At 41.2% G+C, this 12,875-nt stretch overlaps 1 protein-coding gene and 1 long non-coding RNA gene across 2 annotated transcripts in view; one reads left to right on the forward strand and one right to left on the reverse strand.

Moving 5' to 3' along the window:
* The window catches only part of LOC135523044 (fibrinogen C domain-containing protein 1-like), a 111,306-nt gene extending 98,631 nt beyond the window's left edge, over nt 1–12,675 (forward strand). The window contains exons 9-10 of the mRNA XM_064949798.1: nt 1–180; nt 9,957–12,675. Coding sequence (XP_064805870.1) covers nt 1–180; nt 9,957–10,219 — 443 coding nt within the window. The 3' untranslated portion in view covers nt 10,220–12,675. The remainder of the gene's footprint in view (nt 181–9,956) is intronic.
* LOC135523135 (uncharacterized) overlaps nt 100–12,875 on the reverse strand; it is a 17,712-nt gene continuing 4,936 nt past the window's right edge. Inside the window, exon 3 of the long non-coding RNA XR_010452791.1 lies at nt 100–1,318. This is a non-coding gene — a long non-coding RNA (uncharacterized LOC135523135). The remainder of the gene's footprint in view (nt 1,319–12,875) is intronic.

Genomic DNA, 12,875 nt, shown 5'->3' on the forward strand with positions numbered 1-12,875 from the left:
GTTTGAAGAGGATGCATGCCTTGACCATCCAAGCCAACTACGAGCTGCGAATTGACCTGGAGGACTTTGAGAACAGCACAGCTTTCGCCCAGTATGGAGCCTTTGGAGTGGGACTGTTCTCTGTTGACCCGGATGAAGATGGCTACCCGCTGACTATTGCTGACTACTCAGGCACTGCAGGTAATGCAATACCCTACTGTACTGTAGCCATTTATTATGGCTCATACCTGTCGGTTTAGTAGACTTTATAAATCCCCTATAAACCCTATAAATTTCAGTTTGTTTTAACTTCTTTAAAACTTGTCATTTCTATTGGTTCTACTGATCTTTCTATTGGTCCTATTGATCTTCCAATTGGACCTACTGATCTTCCTATTGGTCCTACTCATCTTCATATTGGACCTACTGATCTTTCTATTGATCCTACTAATCTTCATATTGGTCCTATTGATCTTCATATTGGTCCTACTGATCTTCATATTGGTCCTATTGATCTTCCTATTGGTCCTACTGATCTTTCTATTGGTTCTACTGATCTTCATATTGGTCCAACTGATATTCCTATTGGTCCTACTGATCTTCATTTTGGTCCTACTGATCTTCCTAATGATTTTCATATTGGTCCTACTGATCTTCCTATTGGTCCTACTGATCTTCCTATTGATCCCACTGTTTTTCATATTGATCCTACTGATCTTCATATTGATCTTCATATTTGTCCTACTGATTTTCATATTGGTCCTACTGATATTCACATTGATCCTACTGATCTTCATATTGATCTTCATATTGGTCCTACTGATTTTCATATTGGTCCTACTGATCTACATACTGATCCTACTGATCTTCATATTGGTCCTACTGATCTTCATATTGGTCCTACTGATCTTCCTATTGATCTTCATATTGGTCCTACTGATCAAATCAAATCAAATTTATTATATAGCCCTTCGTACATCAGCTGATATCTCAAAGTGCTGTACAGAAACACAGCCTAAAATCCCAAACAGCAAGCAATGCAGGTGTAGAAGCACAGTGGCTAGGAAAAACGCCCTAGAAAGGCCAAAACCTAGGAAGAAACCTAGAGAGGAACCAGGCTATGTGGGGTGGCCAGTCCTCTCCTGGCTGTGCCAGGTGGAGATTATAACAGAACATGGCCAAGATGTTCAAATGTTCATAAATGACCAGCATGGTCAAATAATAATAATCACAGGCAGAACAGTTGAAACTGGAGCAGCAGCACAGCCAGGTGGACTGGGGACAGCAAGGAGTCATCATGTCAGGTAGTCCTGGGGCATGGTCCTAGGGCTCAGGTCCTCTGAGAGAGAGAAAAAAAGAAAGAGAGAATTAGAAAGAGCATACTTAAATTCACACAGGACACCGGATAGGACAGGAGAAGTACTCCAGATATAACAAACTGACCCTAGCCCCCGACACATAAACTACTGCAGCATAAATACTGGAGGCTGAGACAGGAGGGGTACTGATCTTCCTATTGGTCCTACTGATCTTCCTATTGGAACTATTGATCTTCTTATTGGTCCTACTGATCTTCATATTGGTCCTATTGATCTTTCTATTGGTCAATTCACCCCTCTCTGGGAAGATATACAGTACAGTTTTGAAACATCCAGATATCTGGAAAATCTTATTCAGACATCTGTCAACCAATACGAGAGATCTTTTCAGCTGTAGATCATGAGTAGCAGCATCCAGGCAGTGTGTGTGTGTAATTCTCCTCGATTCAGCTCTATCGCAGGGGGCTCTTTTGGATGTTAATTGGATCCCTCTACTCAGTTAGTCCCAGGGTCCCCTCCTCAGACCCTCACTCATGGTTGGGCCCAGCCAGACAGACTGTTGACCTTCTGGAGCTGCTGGAAAGGGCAGGAATAATGAAGTTGCAAGATGCCTCTGTGGCCACTGCTAATAAAGCAGGTCGTTATTACGGCCCGACATAAACAAACATTCGGATTATCATAAATCAGGAGGAGAATACTGCTTCCACTCGTGTTTAATTAGTGAGGTAGTCTTTAAAGGGCTGCTGCTTGGGATTCAGGGAACATTGATTCCCAATCTTATCAATTAAAACAGTTTTTTCATCAGATTAATTGATTCTCTAGTGTTAAAAAAAATAACATGTTTATTTAATTAAGGTTGATACTGCAGCGGCACTGTGTTGTCTTTAGCACAGTCCCGAGTTTTCTTTCAATACCAGCATTTAAATGATTTGGGAAGGGGTCTGAATACTTTCTCAATGCACTGTAAGTCCCATGCCATTATTTTATTTTAATATTTTATATTATATGATTTTATAGAAAGAAAAATATAATTGAACTTAAAATATAAAGGATATTTTTCCCATTTCGGAGCGGGTGTGCATATGAAGTGGCTGTGTGAAGTGAAGTGATTCAGAGTTACTTGGCAACTCTAGTTGTGAATGGTACAAACCTTAGAATGTCTTAGAAATCAAAACATATACAGTATGGACTACATGATGCGACTGTAGGCTTTTTATGATTTGAGAAAGAGGCAGAAAAAGCTTGTGCTCTGTTCCTTGCCTCAGGCTGCACATCTGTTCTCTCATCAAGTGATCATATTTTCACCCATCATACTATTCTCAATTTAATCTTGTCTTAACTAATATGTAATAATTAGTTTAGAATGGCCCATTATCAAATGGACAGGGACAGGGAAAAAAGCGAATGGAGGCCACACGCTTTCCAGCCAGTCCGTTTTTCAAATATGCCTGGTAGGCTACTTCGGTTTTATAGCTGAGCTGTGCTTAATATGAACAGCTGAGAAGTAAATATTAAAACACTTATTTCACTCCATACATCAACCACTGTTTGAGGAGTGTGCTCTCACCACCCGACAGTGTAACGGCTTTCTTCTGTGGACGAAGGATCGGACCAAAGCGCAGCGTGGTTAGTGTTCAACATGTTTAATAAAGACAATAAACGTGAACACTACAAAATACAAAACAACAAAATGTGAAAAACCCGAAACAGTCCTACCTGGTGCATAGACACAAAGACTACAACCACCCACAAAACCCAACACAAAACAGGCTACCTAAATATGGTTCCCAATCAGAGACAATGAATAACACCTGCCTCTGATTGAGAACCATATCAGGCCAAACATAGAAATGGGAAAACTAGACACACAACATAGAATGCCCACTCAGCTCACGTCCTAACCAACACTAAAACAAAGAAAACACAAAAGAACTATGGTCAGAACGTGACAGACAGGTGATATTCTGCCCAACTCTGTGTGCCATGGGCTCTCCAACCCTATTCTTGCAGCTACCCAGTGCTTCACTTGGGAAACCAAGTGAAATCTGTTTGGAAACATCGATAGTAACATGTTTTCACAACCAAGCATATTTCACTAAACTGTTGACAGCCCCTCTCTCTGCACGCTGGAGAAAGAAATGAAGGAGAGAGGGGAGGAAATGGAAACGTAAGGTGGAGAGATATTCTGGATAGCTAAAGGTAATCTGTCACTCAATTAATTATGAAAATATTAAACATTCCCTATTACTAGGCTATTCAAAATCGCCCTGCACAATCAATGAACCAACTGCATCGCCCAGGGCTATATGTTCGCTCCCAGAATCATGGATAGAAATGTTGGAGTGAAGCATAAGGTCCATCCAGTATGCATCATAATACAGTCTACACTCAAAGGCGATCACTCAAATGTGTTTAATTTTGGAGTATAGGCAGCCGCTAGACCAATTATGTACCTCTTAAATCATCACTTTTGTTTAATGTTTTTCTGCCATCTGTAATATGCGGTAGGCTATGTATTATATAATGGCACAATCATAATTTTAATTCAGTTTTTGTTCGGGCTTGGGCTCATAAGCCTATGCATATGCATCATCTGTAATATGCGTATGAGTGTTTTGAATGAATCGTCACCTTAGAAAGCTCTGTCCATTTCATTGTGTTAGGCTTTGAAATGACATCCGCAATGACATGTTTTACACATGCTTTTGAACCTCTTTCTTCAAATTGATTATCACAGTGAGGTGAGTTTTTAAAGCAGATACTGTTTAGAATAGAAGTGTTTGATGTGATTTTCAATTGCATTTGGATTGTGGTTAGTGGTTAATTTTGGAGTATAGGCAGCCGTTAGAGGGACAATAGAGCCCTGAGTATCAGGCCATTAGAACCAGATGGAGGGACAATAGAGCCTTGAGTATCAGGCCATTAGGACCCGATGGAGGGACTATAGAGCCTTGAGTATCAGGCCATTAGGACCTGATGGAGGGACAATAGAGCACTGAGTACCAGGCCATTGGGACCTGATGGTTGTTAACGAGTTATTTACTACCAATGCATGTCTGGTGTGGCGGTAATACGGTCACCGCAACAGCCCTAGTTGAGAGAGAGAGAGACCGCAACAGCCCTAGTTGAGAGCGAGAGAGACCACAACAGCCCTAGTTGAGAGCGAGAGAGACCGCAACAGCCCTAGTTGAAAGAGAGAGAGACCGCAACAGCCGTAGTTGAAAGAGAGAGAGACCACAACAGCCCTAGTTGAGAGAGAGAGAGACCGCAACAGCCCTAGTTGAGAGCGAGAGAGACCACAACAGCCCTAGTTGAAAGAGAGAGAGACCGCAACAGCCCTAGTTGAGAGAGAGAGACCGCAACAGCCCTAGTAGAGAGAGAGAGACCGCAACAGCCCTAGTAGAGAGAGAGAGACCGCAACAGCCCTAATAGAGAGAGAGAGACCGCAACAGCCCTAGTAGAGAGAGAGAGAGAGAATTGGTAAACACCTTGAGTGCTTACTCTCAGAACTTAAAATAAACGCTTTAATGACAGTTTGTTACCTAACTGAAATGTTTTAACCGTTTCATTAGGTGGACAAAAAAGGAATACGATTACCCATGAGTGCTGAATAATTTTTGCTACAATGCTCGTGGAGAAGAGCATAAGTTCTCTCTGATGTTTTAATGTATTCATTATGATTATGAGTTCTGTTGCATGTTTAAATACTTTCGCTGCTCTCGTTGTAGATTTCTCTGATTTTTTTTATTCAAATGTGTCCTACATTACATTCCATTACATTTTTATAATGGTACAGTAGGCATCCTTTTTCGGAGGCGTTTTACAGAATGTAAGATGTGAATCATTAATACAGTGTTTCATATCCTGACACTATGTTAACAATAATTCAATATTATAAAGGTTGCCAACCTTTTTCTCAGTAATCCACAAGCTTGTTGATAAGGGGTAGAGTAGGTAGGCCTACAATGCTCCGGGGTGGATTACTGCAACTCGCTGTTGGCTGGGCTCCCTGCCTGTGCCATTAAATTACAACTCATCCCTTTCATCTGCAGCCCGTCTGGTGTTCACCACCTTCCTGCATGATTTTACTATTATCATCACCACCCCTTTCATCCGCATCTCTCCACTGGCTCCCAGTCCTTTCATCTGCATGATTTTACTATTATCAAGACCATGGTGCTTGCATCGGAGCTGTGAGGGGAACATCACCACTCCCTTTCATCTGCTGATTTCAGGCCCTCACCACCCAAGCAAGGGCACTATTTCATCCACCTCTGGCCTGCATCACCTCCCTACCATTGAGGATTTTACTATTTCCCGCTCAGCCCAGTCAAAACTGTTCGCTGCTCTTTCCCCCCAATGGTGGAACAAACTCCCTCATCTTAACGCCAGGACAGCGGAGTCAATCACCACCTTCATCGGAGACACCTGAAACCCCACCTCTTCAAGGAATACCTAGGATAGGATAAGTAATCCTTCTCACCACAGCCCCCTTAATGATTTAGATGCACTATTGTAAAGTGGCTGTTCCACTGGATGTCAGCACAAAAACCAAGGTGAATTCACAATTTAAATAATGAAAATGTCTGGATAACCAGGTCTGTAAAAAATGACAAAACTTAAATGTAATGTAAATGGGGTACTTCTTCCATAGGAAGAGAGGCAGACTGACATAGGACTGCAGTTTTCCCTAATCAACTGACACTGAGATTTGTGCAGTTGGATGATTTTACTATTATCATCACCACTCCCTTTCATCTGCATGATTTTGCTATTATCATCACCACTCCCTTTCATCTGCATGATTTTACTATTATCATCACCACTCCCTTTCATCTGCATGATTTTACTATTATCATCACCACTCCCTTTCATCTGCATGATTTTACTATTATCATCACCACTCCATTTCATCTGCATGATTTTACTATTATCATCACCACTCCCTTTCATCTTCATGATTTTACTATTATCATCACCACTCCCTTTCATCTGCATGATTTTACTATTATCATCACCACTCCCTTTCATCTGCATGATTTTACTATTATCATCACCACTCCCTTTCATCTTCATGATTTTACTATTATCATCACCACTCTCTTTCATCTTCATGATTTTACTATTACCATCACAACTGTAATGGTCTGGGTGTAGCTGGTGCAGAGGAGTCAGGCGCAAGACAGCAGAGATGAGTAACACAAGTAACTTTACTCAAAGATTGCAATAACATGTCGTAATACCGAGCCCACAATAACGGACCAAACATATATAAAACAATCACGCACAAAAACCATGGGGAAAACAGAGGTTTAAATAATGAAAATATAATTGGGGAATTGAAACCAGGTGTGTAAAACAAAGACAAAACAAATGGAAAATGAAAAGTGGATCGGCGATGGCTAGAAGGCCGGTGACGTCGACCGCAGAACGCTGCCGAACAAGGAGAGGGACCAACTTCGGCGGAAGTCGTGACAACAATGTTCTTTCATCGTCATGATTTTACCACTCTCTTTCATCTTCATGATTTTACTATTATCATCACCACTCCCTTTCATCTGCATGATTTTACTATTATCATCACCACTCCCTTTCATCTGCATGATTTTACTATTATCATAACCACTCCCTTTCATCTGCATGATTTTACTATTATCATCACCACTCCCTTTCATCTTCATTATTTTACTATTATCATCACAGCACTCTTTCATCTTCATGATTTTACTATTATCATCACCACTCCCTTTCATCTTCATGATTTTACTATTATCATCACCACTCCCTTTCATCTTAATGATTTTACTATTATCATCACCACTCTCTTTCATCTTCATGATTTTACTATTACCATCACAACTGTAATGGTCTGGGTGTAGCTGGTGCAGAGGAGTCAGGCGCAAGACAGCAGAGATGAGTAACACAAGTAACTTTACTCAAAGATTGCAATAACATGTCGTAATACCGAGCCCACAATAACGGACCAAACATATATAAAACAATCACGCACAAAAACCATGGGGAAAACAGAGGTTTAAATAATGAAAATGTAATTGGGGAATTGAAACCAGGTGTGTAAAACAAAGGCAAAACAAATGGTAAATGAAAAGTGGATCGGCGATGGCTAGAAGGCCGATGACGTCGACCGCCGAATGCTGCCGATCAAGGAGAGGGACCAACTTCGGCGGAAGTCGTGACAACAATGTTCTTTCATCGTCATGATTTTACCACTCTCTTTCATCTTCATGATTTTACTATTATCATCACTACTCCGTTTCATCTGCATGATTTTACTATTATCATCACCACTCCCTTTCATCTGCATGATTTTACTATTATCATCACCACTCCCTTTCATCTGCATGATTTTACTATTATCATCACCACTCCCTTTCATCTGCATGATTTTACTATTATCATCACCACTCCCTTTCATCTGCATGATTTTACTATTATCATCACCACTCCCTTTCATCTGCATGATTTTACTATTATCATCACCACTCCCTTTCATCTTAATGATTATACTATTATCATCACCACTCCCTTTCATCTTCATGATTTTACTATTACCATCACAACTGTAATGGTCTGGGTGTAGCTGGTGCAGCGGAGTCAGGCGCAAGACAGCAGAGATGAGTAACACAAGTAACTTTACTCAAAGATTGCAATAACATGTCGTAATACCGAGCCCACAATAATGGACCAAACATATATAAAACAATCACGCACAAAAACCATGGGGAAAACAGAGGTTTAAATAATGAAAATGTAATTGGGGAATTGAAACCAGGTGTGTAAAACAAAGACAAAACAAATGGAAAATGAAAAGTGGATCGGCGATGGCTAGATGGCCGGTGACGTCGACCGCCGAACGCTGCCGAACAAGAAGGAGAGGGACCAACTTCGGCGGAAGTCGTGACAACAATGTTCTTTCATCGTCATGATTTTACCACTCTCTTTCATCTTCATGATTTTACTATTATCATCACAACGTTCTTTCATCTTCATGATTATACTATTATCATCACAACACTCTTTCATCTTCATGATTTTACTATTATTATCACCACTCTCTTTCATCTTCATGATTTTACTATTATCATCACAACTCTCTTTTATCTTCATGATTTTACTATTATCATCACAACTCTCTTTCATCTTCATGATTTTTATTTGGATCCTCATTAGCTGTTGAAGCAGTAGCAGCTATCCTTCCTGCGATCCACAGAAAACATGTAGCGTGACAAAATTCAGAACAGTAATGGACAGGAACAGCAAGCAACATTTAAACTAAAGACACTATGACTAAAGGAAAAAACTACTATTTTAAAGATTATAAGAAGAAGAAAGAGAAAATAAATAAAATTAATAATACTAAGAATAATGTGTGGGTACGTGTAGTGTGTGTTTGTTAGAGTGTGTGTGTGTATGTGTGTATGTATATGTGTGTGTGCGTGTGCGTGCGTGCGTGTGCGTGTGTGTATGTCTCTTCACAGTTTTCTCTTCACAGAAAAAAAACAAATGATGCGGTCTGTAGGAATCCGATGACATTATCGTAGGAGTAAGGGAACGGTGTCCTGGCTAAATTCCCAATCTGACCTTGCATACTACAGTGTAACTTGTTCTTAGCCAACTCACCTGGTTGAACAAGAGTTCATTAAATAGGTCTATACTGATGCTCCTGGTGGAAAATTGAAATATACAACAGGATCTGTGCTCTGCATAGTGGGATATATGGGAAGAGATTTTCCTCGTTACCATCAGCCCAAGATTACAAGACAATGAAGACATAACATCCTGTATGGAAGCAAAATAAGCATCTGAGAGGATATCAGTACAAGAAACCACGGTGCTATGTAGGAAAGAAGCAGCTGTCCAGTCACAGCAGAATCAGCACCTGCAGAGTAGAGCTTGGTGTTGCATTGAGAGGGGATTAGATTAACATGCCACTGGCTGCTACGTTACATCCCTGAGACATACAGTACACCATAGGGTTTAATAAGGCCACCACTGCTGCAGCACATAAAGCCTACAGCCTCTCTACATGCCCCCCTCTGATCTGCGCACACACATGCACACACACACATATATACACACACACATATCTCTCTCTTTCACGCACGCACACACATTCAACCCACACATATCTCTCACACGCACGCACGCACACACACACACACACGCACACACACGCACACACACACACACACACACACACACACACACACACACACACACACACACACACACACACACACACACACACACACACACACACACACACATACACAGAACCTGTCTAAAGGGAAGTAACGGACTTCCCTGTCCCTGTGGTGTTCATTTTTTTTCAATTAGCAGTTTACTATTATATTTCACCCAGCAGTAATGGTCCTTGTTGTTAAACCTCTCACACATATACAGTCCGGTACAGTACCTCCACCCCTGTCATTATGATCCTGACAAAATGTCAAAGTGCTAACATGCTGGATGTGAAGGAGGTGAGAGCTAACACTGTACCTCTCTCATTACCCACCCTCTCTCTCCGTCTCTGTCTCTCTGTACTCCCTGCTGCTGCACCCACCCCTCTTTTTGTTCTGTCTGTCTGCCTGCCTGCCTGCCGGTCGGCCTGTCTGTCTGTCTGTCTGTCTTTGTAAGGTGACTCGATGCTCAAACACAATGGGATGAAATTCACCACCAAGGATCAAGATAACGATCACTCAGAGAACAACTGTGCCTCCTTCTACCACGGCGCCTGGTGGTACCGCAACTGCCACACGTCCAACCTGAACGGACAATACCTGCGTGGGCAGCACACCTCCTACGCCGACGGCATCGAATGGTCCTCCTGGACGGGTTGGCAGTACTCCCTCAAATTCGCAGAGATGAAGATTAGGGCCACGAGAGAGGAGAACAAATGAGATGGAAACAATACTACGTGAAACTATAGACTACTGGACTTAGGTGTTTTTAAAGACACTCAACCTGCCGAGAATCAGAATGAGGACTATGCTCGTACTTTAACCCCTGTCCAAAAACATTTTAATCCCCTCTTGTGGTGTTGTGTTGAAGCCTCCAAGGTTTTGTAACCTTTTGCAATCTCTCGCTGATCTGATCATGTTTGTAATAATTATGTCAAAATAATGCAGGTAATGTCAGAACTACAGTATCGTTGTGGAATTTTGAAATATGAAATGTTAGGATTTCTCTCATTCCCTTAAATTAATAGAATTTCTTACAGTTTATTTTGGCTGTCCCTGTTACTTGTATATACAGTTATCTGTGCATCTGACAGCATCATGAGTTCTCCTAAGTGTTACGCACTGGTTTCGGTGAACCAAGTTTGCTTGATGAGTAACCTTGCTTGAGACCTGGAGACTTGTGTTAGCTCCCCAAGCTAATGCTTAGACTATAGCTCAGTGGGCTATGACCATATTGTGGCGCACAGGAAACGTGGGTTTTAACCCGGTCAGTTACATGAGCTCCTGGTTGACCCCTAGCTCCTGGTTGACCCCTAGCTCTTTGTTGACCCCTAGCTCCTGGTTAACCCCTAGCTCCTGGTTGACCCCTTGCTCCTGGTTGACCCCTAGCTCCTGGTTGACCCCTAGCTCCTGGTTAATCCCTAGCTCCTGGTTGACCCGTAGCTCCTGGTTGACCCCTAGCTCCTGGTTGACCTCTAGCTTCTGATTGACCCCTAGCTTCTGATTGACCCCTAGCTACTGGTTAACCTCTAGCTAATGGTTGACCCCTAGCTCATGGTTAACCCCTAGACATACCTTGTGATCATGTGTCAGTCTTGTGCCCAGTAAGACACATTCATGACAAAGACATTATATCCGTCAGACAGGGTTTTTCAAGCCAATCACTTCATAAATGGCATCCTTGTTTTTTATGTAACATTTTCAAAAGACATTGACCCCACAAGACTGGCTTTGAGTGGCATGTGTGTGTGTGACCTGTGACAGTGGTAGTAGAGAGAATTAAGAGCATAGGTGAGGGGGCTCGGCCAACTCAAATCAGTTGTTTCAGTATACTGGCTGCATTTACACAGGCAGCTCAATTCATTAATCAGATCAGCTCTGAAAAAGATTTTATGTGAAAGATCTGATGTGATTGGTCAAAAGACCAAGGAGTGTAAAAAAATATCAGAATGTGGCTATCTGTGTAAACGCAGCCTTCTAGTCTCAGTCCTCTTCAGTGATGCGTCTGTACAGGAGGTGGTTAATAAGTAAGGCAAATCGTGTTCTTTACTCAGTACCAAATATTGAGATTCCCTTATGGGCACCCACAATAGAAGAAAAAAACATATCCAAAACGCATTATTTGTATCATAATACAATGACTTCTGGCAACTCATTCCCCACAAAAAGCAGCTATTTGGCCAGGCATTGAATGGCATTGTGTCACTGGTACAGTAGGACTGTACAGTGTGTCTTTCTCCTTCTTTACAGTGACTTGACATTGCTTTAGATGCCTTTGTGGCAGCAGACAATTGTACATCTGTGTGGTGTCTCCTCAGCTGTAAAGTCAGAATGACAACATGTCAGGTAGGCTAGCAGCAGGTAGGTAGCCTATAAGACTGGTGAGCAAGTTACCGAAGGTAACCGAAGCCTAGTTGAAAAATAAGCCGTTGTGATCTTGAGCAAGGCACTTAACCCTAATTGCTTCTGTAAGTTGCTCTGGATACGAGTGTCTGCTAAATTACTAAAATGTAAAAATATGTTGTTACAAAGTTGTAGTGGCACATTGAGGCTCACAACTTGGAGTCTTGAAACGACATTATGTGGTAGTTATGTATTTACTGGGAATGTGGTGGTCTTCTATGAATACTGTATTATGTTGCAGCCATTGTTAATTTACTGTAATCATGTACTTGTTTATTTCCTTATTTAACCATGATGTCGTCATGATGTGGCTAATGTTTCTATTTAAAGGTTGAGTGAAAGCATATCTTATTAACCTCACCAATATGTGATAGGTAGAGAGATCTGTCTAAGTTTGGCTGAAGCTCAAAAGATGGAATCCACAGTAAGGGAAACTGCGCAACTGTCTGCCCAACGGCCGTAGTTATTGTTTTGTTCATGAACTAGGGCAGAGAAGTCCGTGGGGGAAAAAAACAGTGTTTGTCGTTTACAGTAACTTCTTTGTTGTTGTAATACCACAATCTAACGTGGCAGTTTAACCAATAAGGATTCCAGCTTGAAGGTGAGATTTTTATTTTTATGTTGATATTATTTTGAGTCTGTTTATAATGGTCTGCTGTTGTTGTAAAAGATCCCTCAGTCAAATATGAGCACTTTAAAAGCAGATACGTTGCGATTGACATACAGTATAATTTGTATGTTTTGTCTCAAAAGGAATAAAAAAAGAAACCATTGTTTAGATGTGTATAGTTGTCTCTTCACAGAATTTGAAAATAAAGGTTTAACGGGTCTGGGTGGTAATGTCTGTTTAGAAGCTTCATAAAGGTATCTTACATGTACTAACAGTTATCATTTTACAAGCTTAGTTCTTTCTTTGTTATTATTGTAGCCTTATGGTATAGCTCATCATGGTAAGACTACAAAATTAGATGAT

This window comes from Oncorhynchus masou, chromosome 1, assembly GCF_036934945.1.
Source record: "Oncorhynchus masou masou isolate Uvic2021 chromosome 1, UVic_Omas_1.1, whole genome shotgun sequence".
In the NCBI taxonomy this organism is placed as follows: Eukaryota; Metazoa; Chordata; class Actinopteri; order Salmoniformes; family Salmonidae; genus Oncorhynchus; species Oncorhynchus masou.